The 21,659-nt window shown below is 42.0% G+C and overlaps 1 protein-coding gene across 3 annotated transcripts in view; it reads left to right on the forward strand.

The window, feature by feature from the left end:
• Positions 1-2,092: 2,092 nt before the first annotated feature.
• IL1RL1 (interleukin 1 receptor like 1) overlaps positions 2,093-21,659 on the forward strand; it is a 34,437-nt gene continuing 14,870 nt past the window's right edge. The window contains exons 1-4 of one of the 3 annotated variants that reach the window (XM_081795306.1): positions 2,093-2,287; positions 19,379-19,588; positions 20,145-20,355; positions 21,384-21,558. In XM_081795306.1, the coding sequence (XP_081651432.1) occupies positions 19,528-19,588; positions 20,145-20,355; positions 21,384-21,558 (447 nt within the window). In that variant the 5' untranslated portion in view covers positions 2,093-2,287; positions 19,379-19,527. Of the gene's footprint in view, positions 2,288-17,984; positions 18,564-19,378; positions 19,589-20,144; positions 20,356-21,383; positions 21,559-21,659 lie in introns of those variants that run through there. The other 2 variants (XM_060609565.3, XM_081795307.1) reach the window with 2 other exon arrangements.

Here is a 21,659-nt window from a genome sequence, read left to right on the forward strand (position 1 = left end):
GCACACACGCACACACGCACACACACACACACACACATTTCAGCTCTTCTTCAGTGCCAAGTGGTTGTTCTCATTTCATATGAACAAGTTTGTCCGGTTTTGAGGTTTCCTTTCATGGCACTGAACGGTGAGTTATCACAGATGTTGCTCTGCTCTCTCATAGAGAAGCATTACCCCCCATTGGCTATGGGGTACTTCTGTTCAGAAGGGTCACCTTCTGGAGTCCAGTCATTTTTAGCGGGTGTGGCCTGAGGGCGAGTCACACTTGGAGTGCACCATGGAGGATCTTCAGGCCCAGGGAGGGACCTTTGAGGGGTTCGAGCTCTTGTCTCTTCCACAGTCTCCTACTCTTTCCTCTGCTGAATTCAGAGATCGACGGATGGTTAAAGAGAAACTTCCTGAAGCTGCCCATGGCTGTGAGGCCCCTCTATCTTCCTCCAAATAAACTTGATGGACCTTGATAGACATCGGCCTTTCTGAAGTTCAGATTTCTTGAAATGTTGACGGAAACACTGAAAATGCCATTAATCATCTTGATAACCATCAAGTTCGCACATACCAAAGCTAACAGTCTCTTTGAAAGATAAATTCCGCAGCAGATTTTAAATGCTTCCGTCTCAACACTCACATGATGGCTAAGGATATCAAGAGATCTAGAGTTGGGACAAGTAGCTCAACCATGCCAGGAGGATTTTTAAAATTCCATTTTTGAAGAAAAATGACTTGGTCTCTTGATAACCTACCCTACTTTTAAGAAATATTCAGGTTGTTGTAAATTTCTGTCTAATTGAAGCTCAAAATTTTCAGATTTGTAAAAGACTACATTCCCCGCCTCACACCTTAATTTTTTTCGTAAAGTTTAAGTTCCTTGAGGTCAGAAATTAGTCTTATATTTCTCTTACATCTCTCACAGTGCCTGCCAGCCTGTTGGGTACATCAATAAGTATGGGTAAGTTTCTTTGAGGCTATTTTTCCCAGTTTTCTAACAGTGGAGAAGAAATGATAGATGACCTCCTGGAAAAGCATGTTCCACATAAAGATCATGCAACATGTAATTAGATTTTGCTGTCAATTTTCATCTTTTATGTACAGTGACCATAGGTAAGGAGAAAAGGCAGTTTGGCTGCCTTGGTGCAGTTGGGGTCTTGAAGCAACCAGGAAAAAAATAAACAAATTTTGAAGTGTGCGTGTGTGTGTGTGTGTGTGTGTGTGTGTTTAGTACAATTGTGATAAGCACAATAGGTTGAGCATATGGCAGGGCAGAAAGCCATCGGTATCCATTAATATGGCTGCCCCCTTACACAGATTATTCATTTAATATTGATAACAACACCCTTATCACGAAAGATGTAGAGAGATTAAGGAATTTGCCCAAAGTCACGTTGTTGGTAAGAGGAAAACCAGAACTTATCTAAAACTCATGCTCTCTCTACTGTATTAGAGAACTCTTTAACAGATGGTACATCCTGATTGTTTGAAAGTCACCAACATTTTGAAAACAAAATCATGGAAGTGATTGAAGTTGGTTCATCCAGAATTCTAATAACTGTAATATGTATTCACAGATTTGTATTACAACCATCTGAGACATGGCATTTGGTGGTAAATGGAAAAAGTCCAGTTACAGAAGCTTTGCATTTTTCTGGCTTTTCCTTGTACTGCCTGTTGCCTTGGGTAAGGTAACTGTCAGCCTCCCTGAGTCTCTGATAAGGCTCTGAAGAGTGTAGGGCTTGCATGTGCAAAATCCTTGCACACAGAGCCTGGTGCACACTTAAGCACCCGATATGTATTGGAGTTTTCAAACCATTGACACTGAGGCACCAGCACTAAAACTTGCTGCAGTAATATGCATCCTTGAACTTGGAGCTGCAGCTTTCAGGAAGTTACAGCTGCCAACCCACTCTCCAGGCAATGAATGACAGGCCACCTACATGGAGTCAGGGAGGTTTTGCTGAGAAAGTCACCCACAGGGGAAGCAAAGTCTACTTAAGGTGAAATGTAACCATCTATGGAGATAACGTAACATTGGGAGGGTAGAATCATCAGAGATCTTTGAAATAGACAATGTGAAAACTGCAGTCCCCATTTGTGAACAGCACAGTTCATCAGTTTCAGCTTATCAGTAATGTGGTTCCTGTGTCTTCACTGATAAAGAAAATGGGAAGTTTTTAAAGAAAAGTGGCTATTGTATTTAGCAGAGATCTATTAGAGAAATTGTCGTTCAGGGTTAATAAACTCTGTTGGTAGAAAGTTGGGGAAGAAAGAGCTCAAGTACGACTTCCTGATGGTAAGTTCCCTTGTTTGTTTTTCTTTTTAATACTTTTATCTCAAAGGGAATGGAATTTTAAAGCAAAATCCAGGTTAAAAATAATAATTGCCATCCATTTTTTGTTTATGAAAAAAGAGTAATATTACCAATGGGAAAATCTCGTTACAGATTGATGGGTCTTTTGTAGTCTGGTTTGTACAGTACGGTACTCTAGCCTCCTGTGTTGGAAAATATCTGGTGGAGGTTGGGAAAGCAAGGGGTCTTGCATTGTACATGCAGAGTGCACGTATTCCAACTATTCTTCCTGGAGTCCGTGAAAATACAGATGTGGAATCTCAGATGGTGACAGGAGAAAGAACTCAGGAAGTTAGGAGCCTCAGGACAGTAGGGGAAAGGAAGAGGCATGCCGTATGGGAAGTCAGCCATCAGGGAGAAGGAAACACAGGATGGAAAGCAAGTGGTGCGTGTGAGGAGAAGGGCTGAGGTGAATAACTGGTTCAAGTTCACATGTGTCATTGGTGCCTGCTTTGAACCTCTGCTTGATGGCTCTGTTCTCTTTCTCTCTGGAGGCTGCCCAACAAAGTGTGCAGATCCAAATATGGCAGAGCTGGCCCCCAAAGCCCGCCCTACCTAATGAGTGTCAGATTTCCCAATAATTTCTTCCAGGAGCAGAGACAAGGGAGGGGTGCTTGCCAGTAGCTGCAATGGTTCGTTTATCAGCACTCAAGGCCAAACTGACCGTCTGTCATTGTCCCCCAAATATCAATATGAATATTGTTATCCAATGTCTGTTATTCTGTGTCAAGTATTTGAGACAGAAAACTTTGGAATTGTGCAGAGTTGCTTTTATGGTATTTATTTAATTTTATTTATTTGGGAGAGAGAGAGAGAGAACGAGCAGGGAGGGGCAAGGGGAGAGGGAGAGAGAGAATCTCAAGCAGACTCCATGCCCAGCATGGAGCCCAATGTGGGGCTTGATCCCATGACCCTGTGATCATGACCTGAGCAGAGATCAAGAGTCAGGCTTAACCGACTGAGCCACCCAGGTGCCCCCGTGCAGAATTGCATTTAATCCCTGCTCTTAAACTTATGTGATCCACGACTCCAAGCAATTTATCTAACCTCTTTAATTCTTGTATTCTTTACCTATAAAACCCACATGGTAATGCTAATGCCAGATTCCAAGGGTGGTTTCTAAAGATTAAATGGATGCAGAGTACTTAGTTCAGTACCAGCCGATAGTAAAAGCTGAGTAATGTCAGCCCTCATCATTGTCATTATTTTTTTCCTTTCCCGCTCCGGGAACTATTATCTCTGTGTCCTGCAGACGGGGTGCCAGGGATGCTGATTTGAACTTTACAGAATCCCCAGCAAGACATCGGGTTCTCTCTATTCTTGAACAGGTTGTTTAGATGAGGTGATTGGTCCCAAAGTAGTTTCCTACCAGACGTGTCTACATTTGGAGACAAGGACCAGTAGCTTAAGGGGATGTGGGTAGCAGATACCTGCTTCTCCAGGAGGTGAGCTCTTCATCTATGTCCTTCGAAATACTCACCATATGATTGTGAGGGTCTGTCTTTTTCTGCTCACCCCTCCACACTTCCCAGTTTTCTGTAATTGCAGAAACAGAAAACTTCAAAGGAGTGAGTCTCGAAAGTTTTAAGCAACATTACTATGCAAGGGCAAATGCACTGTAGTGGGTAGGTGCAATGCAGGAGTGTCCCAACAGTTGTGAGGCTGAAATCGTGTGAGTGTAGCACATGTGTGTAGAAGTGCGTGCACGTGGCAGGGTCATAGTTCAGGAGGAAGGGAAAGAGCCCTCTGGTCTGGAACAAAACTCTAACAGTAACCAAGTCCAGTTTCCAGAAAGAAGAAGGGAAAGGGCCAGGCAGGTTGTCTGGATTCTAAACAGGGGTCTTAAATTTTTTTTTTTATTTTATTGTGCTAAAAATCCTTAACATGAGACTTAATGGTTTAACAAACTTTTAAGTGTACAATCCGGAATAGTTAACTATATGCACAATATTATACAACAGATCTCTAGAAATTAGTCACCTTACTTAACTGAAACTTTATGCCTGTTGATTACCAACCTCCCCTTTCCCCCTCCCCTGAGGCCCAGGAAACCACCATTCCATTCTTTTATTCAATGTATTTGACTACACATGAGTGGGACCGTGTAATATGTGTTCTTCTGTGACTGGTTTATTTCACTTAGCATAATATCTTCAGGGTCCGGCCTGAATATTATTCCATTGTATGTCTATACTACACTTTCTTTACCCATTCATCTCTCCATAGCCTTATGTTTTTTCCACATCCTGGCTATTATGAATAGTGCTGCAATGAACATGGGACAGCTAATATTTCTTTGAGATCCCAATAAATTCCCAGAAGTGGGATTGTTGGATCACTATTTCTATTTCCCAGTGTTACATGCTTTCCAGCACTTATCTTTTGTTTCTTTGATAATAGCCACCCTGACAGGTGGGAGGTGTTATCTCATTGTGGTTTTGGTTTACATTTCCCTGATGATGAGTGAAATTGAACATCTTTCATGTACCTGTTAGCCATTTGTATGTTTTCTTTGGATAAATGTCTATTCAAGTCATTAGCCCATGTTTTAATTGGGTGGTTCTTCTTCTTCTCCTTTTCCTTTTCCTTCTCCTTCTGCTTCTTCTTCTTCTTCTTCTTCTTCTTCTTCTTCTATTGAATTGTAAAAGTCCCTTATATATTTTGGAAATCAATTCTTTACCAGATGTGTGGTATGCAAATGTTTTCTTCCATTTCATAGATTGCCATTTCACTTTGTTGATTGTTTCCTGTGTTTTGCAGAAGTTTCTAGTTTGATGTAGTTCCACTATTTTTCTCTTGCTTTCTGTCAATTTCTCTGTGCTTTTGGTGTCATATCCATGAAATCGTTGCCAAGACTAATGTCATGAAGCTTTTCCCTATATTTTCTTTTATGAGTTTTACTGAAGACTGGGTGCAGACTCAGGGGAGATTAGAGATGTGGGGTGACGAAGGGGACCTGGGTAAGGGGTGGGGAGACTCTTTCCTGTCTGAGACACAATTGGGTTTTTTTTAGCACACTTGTAATAACAGAGCAGTAGCAGCAATAACTATATACTGAGAGTCTGCTCTGTGCAGAACCCTGAGCCAAGTGCTCTCCATATACCATATCCTGTTGACCTTAGGATAATTTGTGAAGTAGGGGTGAAACCCAGCTCTAGCTGATTCAAACCCTGTGCATTCAACTCCTATGCCACACCAATGCTGCTGAGAGCGCAGGCTCACTGCAGCAAGACTATGAGCACGAAAAGGGTTGGGTTGAATCTCTGGGACTGGATCTGGAGCCATATGTGACTGAGCCAGGTGAAAGGGGACAGTGCCCTGATGGAAAAACATAATAAAGACAGTGTCCATAACATTGTAACTGAGATTTAAACCAGTCCTTATACCTCATTCCCTTGGTAGATGGATAACTTTGAATTTCAACAACCGCTGACCCTAAGACCGTTTATGTCTTTTGACTTAACATGATTAAAGTATGAATATTAGATGCCTGTTTGAGCCCACCGTAAGATGGCAACGGAGATTTCCCTACACATTCCTTTCAGAAGCCTTGTAGTTAAGGAGATGAAGGGACTGAGGGGTTGAGTCACTGTGCACTGGAACCTCCACACTGTTGGCCCACTGCGCGCAACTGAGAATCCCAGGATGGGGACTTATCCCTGAGGAAAGAAAATGAGATGATGGGAATTCATCTGAGGTTGCTGGTCCCTCTCCCTGCTCCTCATATTCTCTGCCCACTCCCAGGGCCAACCAGCACTTTCTGAAGCCCTCTTCACCCTGCATCCTTAGTTGGCCAGAAAGTTTTCAGCCACTTCCTGCTGGAAGCTTGACTAATTATACACTGGTAGCTGATGTCTTCAGCTCACCATCTGAGCAGTAACCTTAAATTCTAAAAGAAAAAAAAAATCATTCTCTTGAATAGATGCTCTCTCTATCTCTCTCTCTCTATCTCTCTCAAATAAAACACATTTTAAACTAAAACTTGTTATCCAAGTTTTCTGGGATAACTCATTCACTACTCTGTAGGAATGATAAGCAAAGAGATAAAGACAAAGCATTCAGTTGTGAATTCTCTCATATTGTTTTGTCTCCTTGTGCAGAGTTCTGGTAGATTCTGGGCTGGAATGTTCAAATGTACCTTCTCTTCATTTTGATTTGTTTGAGCATTGTTTCCTGGAAATTTAAGCATGCCCCCCTCCCACCAACAAGTGTCTGTTAGATCACTGCCTACCTAAATGCCAACTTTTAAAAGACATCAGAGAAACTACCTTTCAAAAGATAAAACAGAAGATTAATGTTTTCGAAATGTGATCTATATTAAGCTTCATAAAATAAAATTTATTTTGAAATAAATCATCATGAACAAATAAATGATCTTAGAATGGGTTTGCCTCCTGTTGTTGTGAGGGAGTATTTTGAGCAAATTGGAGGTTGAAGTCAAACATGACTCCTTTGGCTTTTCTTTTTTTTTTTTTTTTCTCTCTCTTTTGGTATATGTGTGTTTCTGCTTAAACTCTCCTTTCTTTTTTTTTAATGTTTATTACTTTTTAAGAAAGAGAGAGAGTGTGTGGGGAAGAGGAAAAGTGAGAAAGAGAGAGAGAATCTCAAGCAGACGCCACACTATCAGTGCAGAGCCTGATGTGGGGCTAGAACTCATGAACTGTTAAGATCGTGACCTGAGCCAAAATCAAGAGCCAGACGCTAAACCAACTGAGCCACCCAGGCGCCCCTTCCCTTCTTTCAATCTGTCAGCGTCGTCTGTGCCCCTGGCCTCTGAGCCAAACGCAGGGCTCATTCACCCACCTCCTATTTCTACTTCCACCTTTATAATTGAAAGTATCCTTAAGTATGACATCTTTAAAAGCAAAAGGATTCAATTCAGTAACAATCTAGTTGGAGAAGAAATGAATCCTCAGCTTACCTAACAAGGTTTGTTCATTTGTTCATTCAAAAGCTACGTATTGAGGACCTACTCTGGGATATGTACGGGAACAAAGCAGAAAATACACATATGTGATGCCTAAGTCCGGTATCTAGTGTGTTAGAAGGTAATAAAAGCCACGGGAAAAAATAGAGCAGAATAGGGAGGTTGGGAGTGCAAAGGGCAGATCTCATTAAGGAGAAAGTGCGGGAATGAGCCGGAGAGATGTCTGGTGGAAGGGAATCTAGGATAGAGGCTCAAGCTGATGCAAAGGCTCAGAGGGGGAGGCAAGTGCAGAGCTTTCAGGGAAGAGGGAGGGGAAAGGTGTTCATGGAGTGGAATGAGGGCAAGAACACAGAATAACCTGAGTCAAAGAAGTGTGAAGGGTGGCAGACTGTGGAGGGCCTTTTTGTCCGTTACAAAGAATTTGGCTTTCACTGAGTGAAAGGGGAGGTTTAAGAAGAGGAGTGATTAAAAGGTTCATGATGATTTCTGCTATGGAAGTAGATTATAAGAGACAAGGGAAGGACCAAAGAGAGGACTCTGGAGGCGATTGCAGTAGTCCAGGCAAGAGACAGAGGTGACCCAGACCACCAGTGAGGGCCAAGACAAGGGGTCATGTGGTTGGGCCCTGAATATATCTGGAAAATAGACTCAGCAGGATTCGCTGATGGATTGGAGAGAATGTGCTGGAGAAAACGAAGCATAAGGAGACCTCCAGGGATTCTTATCTGTGCAGCTGTAAAGATGGAGTTACCATCAACTAAGATGATAGGGGTTATCGGAAGAGCAGGTTTTGGTGGGAAGAGCAGGAATTCAAAGTTGACAGGTTAATTTTGAGACGTCGAGGACCCAGAGTGCAGTTGTCAAATCTGCAGTGAATACCTGAGTCTGAAGTTCAGGGGGAAAGTCTGAACAACAGGTTTGCCAGTGTATGATCAGTGTATAGGCAATGGTCAGAACAGGGAAACTGTTGGGGGAGCTCATTGAGAGGATATGACTGCTGGTTGACACTCAGCCTGGGAACTGAGGCTCCTCACCCCCTCCACTTTCCTTGGAATATGGGTCCTGCTTGTCTTATCCATGACCAGAGGCTGCTCCAAGGACATGCACTTGAGAGAGCCATGTGGTGTTGAGACCAACTGGACGGTGTACATGGCTGAAGCCAGTCAAATCCTTTAGACAAACTCTTCAGATTTGGCAGGCAGGTACAGAGATCTATTTGTCCTGTTGCTACCCAACAAGGGTATTGCTACCCAACGTTGGTATACCCAACGTTATAAACTCCATAACGAAGTTCCCTTGCTCATTAAAACTGCCAACTGCCACCTACCTTTCTGGAGTGGCCTGCCTCTTTCTTCAGCCTCCCCCTGTCCTCCATGTACGGGGCCTGGTTTCAGATTATACCTGGGAAGTACCTGGGAACCAACAGAATCTGGATGGCATCACGTGGGGAATGAATGCTGGTAGAGAAGAAGAGACACCCAAGGACTAAACCATGAGGTGTGGCGGCGGGGGGAGGTGGGGTGGGATATGAAGGAGCAGCCAGTGGGGGGCCTGCAGGAAAATGAAGGAGAAGTTGCTTGCCTGTGACAGAGACTCCTTCAAGGGAAGGTCAAGACTGAGGATTGACACCGGCTTTAGCAAGGACATGGGGGTAATCAGAGACAATGACAATAGCAGAATGCCATCACAATCTTACCTATTTATTAACCAGTTGAAATTTAAAGAAACAAGTAAGGCCGTGTTCCCAGAGTGGATTCAGATTCTATCAAGTCATTTACAAAACAATCAAGTGAACAAACCAAACAAGAAAAAGAAAAGAAGAGACCAAGGGTTTGAAGTTAAAAACTTATTTTAACTTATGCTGAAGTCTCAACCCTTCTCCAGTACTTTGCAGAGAGAGTAAAATTTGTCTTTTAGGGAAATTTTATGGTGAAACTAAGAAGTTGTTCTTTTGTGCCCTCATGGCCTGTCTACTTTCCCTCTTGAGGATCTCATTTATTAGTCTCACGGACTTCATTTCATCTACACTCTGACATCTCCTGAATTTGTATTCTTAGCCTGAATGTGTTTCCTGAACTTCAGAAGCAAGTACCCCACCATTGACTAGACATCCCCAGTTGTATGTCTAATAAATATGTCAAGCTGATTATGTCCCACACGGAGCTGATCTTACTCCAAAACCTGTTCCACTTGTGGTCTCCCCATCTCAGCGAATAGCAACCCCTTTGTCCATCTGCTCAGGCCAAACCTTGGCATCACTTTGGCTGCTCTCTTTCTCTCACATCCCAGAGCCTATCCATCAAGAAATCCTGTCAGCAATATGTCAACATGTATCCAGACTCCAACCTTGTCTCACGGCCTACCCTCCCATCTCCCTCTCTCCTGGACGACCACATAGCCTCCTGACTTGTTCTTCTCCTCCATCCCTGGTCCTCCCTAAGGGCATTTCCTCAACACCCAGGTCATTCCTTGGCTTGAAATCCTCTAATGGTTTCCATTACCCTACCAAGTAAAAATCAAAGTGCTTACGGTGACTCACGGAGCCTTGCAGCATTTTGTCACCAGACCTCTCTGACCTCAGCTCCTATTTTTCTGCCATTTCTAGCTTGGCTCAAGCCACGTGGCTCCCTGCTGCTCCTCAGACACACCAGGCCTGCTCAGCCTCAGGGCCTCCACACTGCCTGCCCTTCTGCCTGGGCTCTGCTTCGGCTGCTTATCAAATGTCCCCTTCCTGGTTGGCCTTCCCGGGACCACCCTCACCCCACCACCTGCAACTGCATTTCTCCAACTCTCTTTCCCTCCCTCCTCTGCTTTTTTTTTTCTGCCTTATTGTAACACCACCTAAAATGTCTTATAAATATTCTTTACCTATTTGTGTTGTTTACGGTCTTTCTTCTCAGCTAGGATGTGAATTCCACGTGGGCAGGTCTTTTTGTCTGTCTTTATTCTGTTTGGTGCATTGCTGCACCCCCAGTATCTGAAGCAGTGATCGACACCTAAGAGGCCCACTAGAGGTCTGGGTTCAGGATTTTGCTCTTAAAAGCTCTGTTGACGCAGAATAGGTGTGCACAACCATGGTAATTACTAAAACACTGAAATATTTCCTTATTGCTGAAACCTCAGCTCCCCACCCCAAACCCTCCACTGTGCTCCCCTGTGACCTCCTCATAATCCAGAAACCACAGGATTAAGCCCAGCTCCTCTGCAGTGGCCGGTGTCCTTGTAACTGGTCAGTGCCTACATGATGCTACTTTCATCAAATATTTCCAGCATCACCTTCACTCACACCCAAGAAACTACACAGAAGCCTACCTAGCTGGTTGCTTGTAATCTTAGCCAGAAAAATTCTGAAATGAATTCAGAAAGGAAACTTACCTGAGGTTTTTTGGAAAAAGACCACAGAACTTGCTCTGGATGATTCATTCTTGGAATCATTCTCAAAGAAAAAACCAAACCAAAACAAAACAAAAACAAAAAGAAAACATAACCAATTTTCTCTAGAGATCATTTATTATGGGAGGTTTGATGACTAAATATGGGTAAGACCTCCCGAGGCGATTTCTCATGGTATACTGGAAATGAATCTGGGTCTCTTGAGTTCAGTACAGTGCTTCTCCTATTACATACTTGGGAGACTATGACCTTATTTTGTCTTAAAATACTGGGAAATAACTAACACTCAATTAAAACCATAGATCTCAAACATTGATTAAGATTTGATGGTAATATTCACTGATGTAATCACCATTCCAAACACCACCGGAAGCATTTCTTCTTCTCAGAAGTTTCCTCCACACTTTTTACCCACCAATTTCTCACAATCTCAAACACATGCTTCATGATTCCTAGTCTAAGTTAATTAGCCTGCCATTGGGCTTCATAGACACATAATATGCAATATGTACTCTTCCATGTTTAGTTTCTTCTGCTTGGTGTAATTTGGGGGCGGGGGGGCAGGGCTTTAAACTTCCTGAACGTGATCTTTTTGAGATTCTTCATGGTATTGTACCAGTAATTCTCTTCTTTCTCATTACCTTTTCTTTATCCATTCTTCTGGTTGGTAGACATTTGAATCATTTTGTTTTTGGTACATGAATATGGCGTCCATAAACACTCTTTTGTAAGTGTTTTGTGGACACGTGCTTTTAATTCTCTTGGGACAATACTAAGAGTGGAATTGCTAAGTCACAGAGTAGATGTTCCTTAACTTTATGTTTTGTTTGTCAACTCATTGAGATATAAATGTACGTGCGATAAAAAGAATACATTTTAAGTGTAAAGTTCAGTTAGCTTGGACAGATGTATACCTTATGAGATCATCATCTCAGTTCAGATATCATCCCATAAATTTCTGTTATTCTGCTTTACAGTTAATTGGCCCCCGCATTTCCCATCCCAGGTAATCACTAATTAACCTTTGCCACTTTAGAGCATTATAGAAATGGAATCATAGAGTGTGTACTCGTTTACTCCCGGCTTTTTCACTCAGCCTAATGTTTCTTAAATCCACTCATAGTGTTCTTTCTTTTTTCTTTTTTTTTTTTTTTGTATTGCTGAGTAGCTTTCTATCATGAGTGTAAAATAGTGTCTCCATTCACGTGTTACTGGTCATCGCGATTCTATGAACATCTGTGTATAAGTCTTTTTGTGGCCATAGGTTTTTATTTCCTTTGGGTAAATCCTTAGGAGATGAATTTCTGGGTCATATGGTAAGCAGTTACCAGAAGCTTCCAAACGATTTTCCGAGGCCATTTATCATTTGACACTCCCACCAGTGATATATGGGAGTTCTGGTTGCACCATATCCTTGCCAAAACTTGAAATCCTCAGTCTTTGTAATGTCATGAGATGGATTATCATTGTAGCTTCAATTATTTAATTTTCTCTTTTTTTGATGTGTGTTTTGGCCATCAGTGTATTTTGTCAAATCTCAATTTGAGTCTCTTTCTCACTCTTTTTTTAATTCGGCTATTTTGTCACCTTTATAAATTATAGATACAAGCCTTCCATCAGCCATGTAAGTTGTATCTTGTCTGCATGTGGCTTGGTCTATTCAAATTATAATGATGTCCTTCGAAGAACAGGGGCTCTTATTTTGGTACATTCTGTTATTTATTCTTCTTTCATGATTAGTGATTTTTTTATCTAGTCTAAGAAATATTTGTCCTACTCCAAGAGGAAAATTATGAAGATTTTCGGCTATGCAATTTCCACAAATATGATTGATTTTGATTTTATTTTTATGTATATTGTGAGGTAAAGATCTTCCATCCATACAGATAGCCAGTTTTTCCATCATCGTCTGTTGAAAACCATGCTTTCCTGTAGATTTATGTTGGTGCTTTTATCAAAAATCAATTTCTATACGTTTAAGTCTATTTCTGGACTCTTTTTTTCTGATCCTTTGATCTATATGTCCATCTTTATGCCATTACAACACTGTTTCCATTATTACAGCTTTATATGAAGTCTTAAAGTCAAGTTATATAAGTTCTCCAACTTATGCCTGCTGGCTAGTTTTCATATGGCCAGCACCTCTGTTTCTCTCTCCTGTGTGTCCTCAGCCCACAGAGTCCCTTCTGGCTTATAAGATGCTCACTCTCTTCTTGCCCCAGGAGTTCTCATGGGATAGTCCAAGAGTGACTGAGGCCTCACCTTACTGTGAGATAAAATAGAAAAGCCAGAGTTTCAAGGAAGAGATGTAAAAATATGGCAGAAAGGACATTGCTCCTATTCAAATTTGTATACAAACCTCTCCTTTCCAGACAAACATTTTCAAGTATCTACTTGGCGCTGGGTGCTATGCCAGGCACGTGAGCTGTGTCAGTGGGAAAAACTCACAAAAAATCTCTCCGTTTCTGGAGCTCGCATCCTAGTGGTGGGAAACAGAATACAAACAGGGAACACAATTCATAGGTAGAAAATTAAACGTTGATGGGTGCCCTAGTAAAAAGGCCAGAGCTGGGTGAGAAAATAGGGAATACGTGGGGGGGGGGGGGGCGGGGGGTGTGAATATCGCAATTTAAAATTGATTGATCAGATACTCAAATGAATGCTTTGACACCAATGTCCAGAACTGCACCATTCACGATAGTCAAAGGCAGAAACAACCCAAATGTCCATGAATGCATAGCTGGATAAACAAATTGTGGGATATTCACACAATGGAACATCACTCAACCACTAAAAGGAACGTAGTACCGACACGTGCTTCAACGTAGATGAACCTTGAATACACTATGCTACATGAGAGAAGCCAGACATCAAAGGTATTTACTTGATGATTCCATTTATATGGAATATTCAGAAGGGGGAAATCCAGAGAGGCAGAAAACAAACTGGTGGTTGCTAGGAGCCGGAGAAGAAGTAATTACTAATGGGAGTGAGAGTTTGTCTGGAGTGATGAAAATATTTGGGAACTAGACAGAGGTGGTGGTTCACAGCATCACGAATACACTAAATGCTACTGAATTGTCATTTTAGACTGATTAATTTTATGTAATGTGAATTTAAGCTCAATTAAAAAAAAAAAGCTATTCAGAAGCAAAGAAAAAGAGAACATTGAGTCGTCAGGGTAAGGCTTTTCGAGAAGTTACCACAGGAGCACTGACTTGGAGGAGATGAGCAAGTTAGCCTGGTGGGTAACTGGAGGACACAGGGTTGGAAAGGAGGAACTGGGGAGGTGATAGGTGGCCCCAGGTTGTGTGGGCCCTCAGAGCTGCTGCGAGGGCATCGGCTCTTCCTTTGGGTGAGGAAGGACTAGATGATCTGCCTTGGGTTTTAACAGAATCTCTGGACCCCTATATTAGGAACAGTCTGAAGAGGGGCACCAGTGGGAGTAGGGGGAACTGACAGAAGCCATCGTTAAAGCCCAGGCACGAGGTAGTGGTGGCTAGGGAAAGGGAGGTGGCTAGGGAGATGGGGGGAGGTGCTGGCAGGTAGGATGTGTTTGAAAGTGAGACCCAGAGGGTGTCCTGGTGGATTGCAGGCCAAATGTGTGAGGAAAAGAAGAGTTAATTACACAGGGTGAGTTCTGGCTTGAGCAACTGGAGAGACGGAGTTGCCATCACTGAGGTGAAGAAGACTGAGGGAGAAAGTGCTTTTCTTAGGGGCGAGGCAGGGAAGGAGCACTGAGAGCTCCTAGAGTTTGAAGTGTGGCGAAGAAGAATCTGCCCAAGGTGCCACGGTGGACGGAGTGCCCCCCAGAACCTTCTCCCAAGACCCAGGCCAGGCCACCCACTGCCACACAGGGTCTGCCTCTGTTGGTTGTAGGCCCTACGAACACCCCATTGGGAGAATGGGAGGAACGTGGCATCCTAAATCTCTCGAATAAAATGGGGGGAAGATTTCCTCTTTGCTTATTCCTGTGAGAATTACTGAGAACCTGACCCACTTGGATTCACGTGCGTGTAACATGACAGAAATGTCCTGGCTTTTGACATGGTTTACAGTAAGACCATGGCCATTTCTGGAGTGTGAGACATACGTCTTGATCTAATTATGACACCGGCCAAGACAAATGGAGAAGTCTTGCAGGGTATCTCCTAAGCTAGGCAGTATTTGAGTGCCACGGTCCAAATGCAAGTTGCTAGCTGTTACTCTGGAAATAAAGGTTTTTTGGGTTTTGCTCATTTTTTAGCAGAAATGTCAGAGAATTAGATTAGAAATAGGGACATGTGAGATTTCAAAACTATAACCCCAAATCAGATGAAAATTATGGCTAAACTAAAAAATCAGAAAGCAGTTATGGCCAAATTGGGTTAGAGTAATTTTTAAAAATGGAGAGTAGTTCTGAGAAATCTTAAGAGGAAGAGGGTATCCGCTACAGAAACAAGCAGACATTGAAAGATTTCTCCTTAACTTGGGGCACCTGGGTGGCTCAGTCGGTTGAGCATCCGACTTCGGCTCACGTCATGATCTCACAGTTTATAAGTTTGAGCCCGGCATCGGGCCCTGTGCTGACAGCGTGGAGCCTGGGGCCCGCTTCGAGTTCTGTGTCTCCCTTTCTCTCTGCCCCTCCCCTGTCATGCTCTCTCTCTCTCTCTCTCTCTCAAAAACAAATAATCACTAAAAAATAATAATAAAAAGAAAAGTTTCTTCTTAACTTGACAGAAACTTATGGGTGCCCCAAATTCTGGTTTTTAGAAGTCTTTGCCTTTCACATTTTGTCTTACTAAGTTGCTATGAAATACTATACTTTTATGTTGGATGGGGTCTTGGTGGTCAGAAGCCAAAGTGGCTTAGTGATTTATAAAGAAGAAACTTTCAGGAAATCAGACTAGGTTATTTTTGTTTAATAACCCAGTCATAATTATAAGAAAGAAAGCTTTACTGCTGTCTTCTTTCTCTTTTTTAGTTGACACTGAATAAAAAAAGAAAAAAAAAAACCCCTTGGCTTTGAGGTTCAACAAATTTGGTTTTAACCCTAGCCACAAGTGGATGAGCTTGGTCTAATGATTTAACCAGTCTCATCCATGGGTTTTATTTTAATCTGTAAAATTGGAAGGGCGTTGTTGATAAGCAGCATGCTGTACTGTACTGTAGATGAAAGGACTTTATTTTTTTTAATTTCTAAAAAAATTTTTAATGTTTATTTATTTTTGAGAGACAGTGAGACAGAGTGTGAGCAGAGGAGGGACAGAGAGAGACAGAAGGAGACACAGAATCTGAAGCAGGCTCCAGGCTCTGAGCTGTCAGCACCGAGCCCGATGCGGGGCTTGAACTCATGAGCTGTGAGATCATGACCTGAACCGAAGGTGGACACTTAACCTACTGAGCCACCCTGGTGCCCCAGGACTTTACTGTTGAATGGATTAGTTGATTATCTTACAATAGTCGTTAGATTTTACTAAATGCTTCTGTAAGTTTTCACAACTGTATTAAAATTCTAATTGAAACCTTTTTTTTTTTTTTTTAGGTTTATTTATTTATTTTGAGAAAGAGACAGTGGGAGGGGCAGAGAGAGAGGGAGAGAGAGAATCCCAGGCAGGCTCCATGCTGCCAATGCAGCCCCAAGGTGGGGCTCAAACTCACAAACTGCAAGATCATGACCTGAGCTGAAACCAAGAGTTGGATGCTTAACTGACTGAACCACCAGGAACCCCTAAACCTTATTTTGAACTAAGAAATCTTTAAAAAATTTTTTTTAATGTTTATTTATTTTTGAGAGACAGAGAGAACAAGAGTGAGAGAATACAAGCAGGGGAGGGACAGAGAGAGAGAGAGGGAGACGCAGAATCTAAAGCAGGTTCCAGGCTCTGAGCTGTCAGCGCAAAGCCCGAGGTGGGGCTCGAACTCACCAACTGTGAGATCATGACCTGAGCTGAAGTTGGACGCTCAACTGACTGAGCCACCCAGGTGCCCCTGAACTAAGAAATCTTATTTGAAACTAGGAAACCAATGTAAATGTGGTCTAGTCTCATGAAAAACGCCTACAGTTAATAAAATTTTTTGAATCATATATTAGTATGCAAAATAAAAGCTCATATTCATGTATAAGAACTTTCAAGTTCATGCTATTTTATGTAACAAAATGCTATCTGGAGTTTAACCACACCCTGGGCACTGTTCCAAGCCCACTTGCTCCTGATTCTGTGGTGTCAGTATGAAACTCATACGATCTTGATAATAAGAGTCTGGACAACTAAAAGGAGGGTAGAGATAAGCAGACCCGATTCCCCGAATTTACGCGAAACATCTCAGGGTAAATCTCCTAGCCGTGACAGGACTTTGCATTTCTTCCTCTCGGAGCACGTGGCCAATGTCCAAACTATGACTGTATCCCCAAGCAGGTAGGCAAGCCTGTGCAAGAGCTTTGCCGGCCACAGTGTGGGGTAAAGAAAACCTACTAGAACTCTTCGTTAGCAACACCTCCTCACCTTGCTCACACGTGGCAGTGTGACCTAGTGGTTAGGTGTCTTTAAGGCCCACCTGCTTGGGTTCTGTGTCTTAGCAGCATGTGACTTGGCCAAGTTGCTTAACTTTTCTGTGCCTCGGTGTCCTTATCTGTAAATCAGGAATAGTAATAATAATAGCACCTGCCTTCTTGGGTGTTGGGACAGTGAAGGAGTTAACAAATGTTAAGTCGCTTAGAACTGTATCTTGGCATAGAGCGAGTTCTGGAGAGAGTTCAACTATGGTTACGGTATGACACCGGTCTGCAGTTAATCCCTGAATGCTTCTGGGATGTGGTCGGTTTTAAAAGTGAGTTGAATTTACTCATAATAGAGCATTTCAGCTGCGTGTAGCTGAAATCTAATTTTGCAATTAACATTTGTTTTACATGGAGCCCAAGGGTTGAAGGTTATGGTCTTTATCAGGCCCCTTGAGGAGACTTCTTACTCATAATTTATCTCTATGTCCCTGAACTCCTTAGAAAAACTTCCCTTTTCCATCCAAACTGAGATCTTTACAGGGACTTACATGTGAGGAGCCCAGAAGCTGGAATCTGTTTTTGGATGAGTCTGGACCATAAGCAGAGCATTTACAAACCTCCATAAAGTCTGGCTTACTTCTCATTGCTTCCCCTCATTTGCTTTTGGAACTCTCTGCACCAAATCTCTCCAAACTGGATGAGCATGCTTAACTAATGTCTGCCAAATGAAGTGTCAAGGGATATTGGGAAAGGCAGACTCAAGGCCCCAAGATTTCAAGATCATTTAGAATCAACTGAGTAGTCTCAGGGCAACAGGAGCACGTGGGTGACTCAGTCCGTTAAGCCTCTGACTCTTGATTTCTGCTCACGTCCTAATCCCAAGGTTCATGATCTGGAGCCCCAGATCGGGCTTTGCGCTGACATCATGGAGTCTGCTTGGGATTCTCTCTCTGTCTCTGTCTCTGTCTCTCTCTCTGCCCCTTCCCTGCTCAAGCGCACGTGGTCTCTCTCTCTCTCAAAATAAATAAATTGGTTAAAAATATTATTAGGGCAGTAAAAGACAAGGATTACTTAGCTTGAGAAACTGATGCCAAACCAAGGGGAGATGATAGGATTACTTCCTCTAAAGGGATTACTCAATGTTGTCATTATGTTTAAATATTTATGTAACAAGGACAAAAATTCTTGGTACATGATGCACCAGTATTTTTGAACAAGTCATGGATTTTGGCTAAAAAATCACATTTCATCGTGGGTGGAGTGAGGAATGGTAGGATGTCTTTGGCTGCCTCCCCTTCAAAATAAAAGAGAGAGTTCATGCACCTGAGGACTCTTCAAGGAAGGAGCCAGAAGAGGTGGAAGCTGTTCTTAGCTCAGTCATTGACTTGGAGTCCCTTCCCTTCTGTCCTTCAGTTTGGGTAAGCATCAATTACTTATCTAAAGTTTACAATAACAACTTTTCTATACACATAATATGAAAAGACTGATATTTACAGGAAATGTGCTTCCTTGAAGTATTATATTAAGGTCTGTTGTGTCAGTTGATCTATTGGTCAGTTTTTCTATTAGTTCAATTCCCTTCCCTGACTTTTTAAGAAAAAAACCACCTAGTTAAATGATTCCCTTGCTGGAAAGAAAAAAGAAAAGTATGTAATTATTTTGCACAGACCTTTGACTATTCTTGAAATAACTTTGGTGAAGCTTGGGGACAAGCTGAGGCAGGGGTGCATTTTTGAGGGTTTGGTGTAGGGCTTAGGGCAATTACTTGATTAATGTTTTCCCTGTCACTTTCCTATAATTTTAACTGCTTTGTGATGACTCTTTGCATGTGTGCCTACAAGTGGGTCATGCCTGTGTGCAGGCAGGCCCCAGCCTGGGTGGAAATGTGTGGTTTTGTGTTACCACTTGTAATATTGTATTTTCTAGGGTCTGTGGAATTTTACAGTTTTTATTTGTTTCAAAAATGGAAACTAGTTTTCTTTCCTCCTAATTCAGCTTCTTCCAGTACATTCTCATGATACTATGAAACGGCGTGACCCCTGTAAGGCCCACGTGACCCTAAGGTTCAGTAGGAATAAGTGCAGTGTTTCATGCCTGAAACCCTGCTGTGATACATATTTATATCTAATAAATAGCTGTTGATTGATTAACTCTCCGGGGGGGGGGGTATTGAAATAGCAAAAATCTTGGCAATAAATACTTTGCTTGTGATTTTGTATGATCTATGTTTCAGTTGAGACAGTGAAACTGCTTTCCAGCTATAAATTTCAGGGGCCACCATCTACCTCCTAGGAGAGACCTTTACCATCACATGTCACGGATTCGCCTTGAATAATCTCAACAGTTAGTTACCAACACTTGCTCTGGATTGAAGAACTGACAATGCGACTTTGGGTCTTGGCACTTTCAACAATTCTGGTACATTCCACAGCAGCTAAGTTTAGTAAGTATTGCTTTTCAGTGAAAATTGTTAAAATTTTAAATTAAGTAATCCCCAAAACATTTGCCTTGTTTCACACCGCTTGTTCCTGGTTGCTCCAGTTGAATCGGAACCTGGAAAACTCGTTTATGCTCCTCGATCATTCTTTATTGCAAATCTAACGAGACAAATTCTTCAGAATACAGCATGATTTTAGTTTTACGTATTTATAAACATCGAACTTTACCACATGCTGCCTGCACACGGCAGGTGCTGCAAGCATTTGCTGTCCCGAAGTAGGCTTTGTAGACGTAGATGTGGCTGCTTCTCCCCTGGGGGCAGGGTGAGGGGGTTGAGCTCCAAGTTAATTCATTCGTCTGTGCTACCCATTAAAACCTTTCATAAAAGATCTTAATCATTTACTTGTTCTTTCTCAGTGAAAGTGTCACAAAGAATGGCCCACTTCTAAATTTCATCCTAGATATTTCTATCCTAGAAGGATAGAATATAGGAATTATAATGTTTTTAGATGATGATCACTTCAGGATCATATTGATGGTTTCTGTTTTGTTTTGGGCAGGCAAATCATCCTGGGGCCTGGAAAATGAGGCTTTAATCGTGAGATGTCCTAGGCAAGGACGATCTCGATACCCTGTGGATTGGTATTACTCAAAAACCAACAAATGTATCACTACCCAGAAAAGAAATCATGTACTTGCCTCAGGGGAACGTCTTAAGTTTCTCCCGGCCAAAGTCAACGATTCTGGAATTTATACTTGCGTTATCAGAAGGTACCAGGCAGCCACCCATAATCTTTGGGCTTGCTCCCTTTTCTTTGATAGTTGATGGTCTGAGCTGTCCTCACTGTCCTTCCCTTTCTAGACCTTTCTGGAACAGATGAATTTATAAAGCGATTTGAATAGAAGAGTCCTTCTAGGAACACCATTGGGTTGGGGTTTGGGTGATTATGAACTATGTAGAGGCAGAATTGCAAGAATGAATTTGTAGCCCAATTAGGAAAAGACCTAGCTTGCCTAGTGACCAAGAGAACTGAGAGCAATCATTCACTTTGGTTGGAACAAACCAGAAAAAAGACCCAGTAATCTAGATGTTGAGCGTCAAAGAGGCCTATGGTGGGTGCCATAAGGCAGTTACTAGTCCCTTAAGCCTGAAAGGTAAGCTGAAAAGGGTTGTGCAAGATTGTGTGCCTGCAAATTACTTACCCTACATACATATTGTTAAATGTTTTGATCTTGGACCTGTGTTTGGTACATACAATATGTCAGATGAACTACATCGGAATGCAGGGTGTGTATGGTTGGCCACCTAGGTTCTGAGGTCAGACCAGTTTTCGTTTCAAATTCGTGTTCTGTCACTAGTTAGCTGTGTGATGCCAACAACTACTTCTCTGTCCCTCTGTTTCCTGATCTATAAAATACACATGATAATATAGCACACTTCAAAGCATCTTATGAGAATAAATTGATATGGTGTTACCACCATGAATGCTACATAGTAAACTCTCAATAAACACTAACTATCTTTATAATATCCTGTTCTTGGCATGGCACCTGATAGAGTGTATAAAGAAATAGTGAGGGAAATATTCAGGGCTACCACAGAGGCTATGTTGGCTCTCAAATGCAACGCAAAAAGTATTTAAAATTCTAGATTTCAATACATACTTTTAAATAAGGAAAGAACCACTGTACCTCAACTGTTTGAAGAACAAAAGTAGCATTCAGCAAAAGTTAGAATGGGATGAGGTTATTTCATAATGCTGAGTAACTTTTTAAAATCGTTTGACTTATTTTGGTAGCCCTCCCTTCAATAAGACTGGCTATGTGAACGTCACCATATATAAAAAACAGCCAAATTGCAATATTCCAGATCATCTGATGTATTCAACAACATTTGGATCAGAAACAAATTCCAAAATATATTGTCCTACGATTGACTTGTACAATTGGACGGCACCTATTGAGTGGTTTAAGGTAAAAGGAAACTTGGGGGAAATAGATAACATTACACAGGATAGCTGCAAGTGAAGAGTTACTGGAAATGGAAGGGAGGTTTTTGTTTTATTTTGTTTTGT

This window comes from Panthera onca, chromosome A3 (genome assembly GCF_046562875.1).
Source record: "Panthera onca isolate mPanOnc1 chromosome A3, mPanOnc1 haplotype 2, whole genome shotgun sequence".
Classification (NCBI taxonomy): domain Eukaryota; kingdom Metazoa; phylum Chordata; class Mammalia; order Carnivora; family Felidae; genus Panthera; species Panthera onca.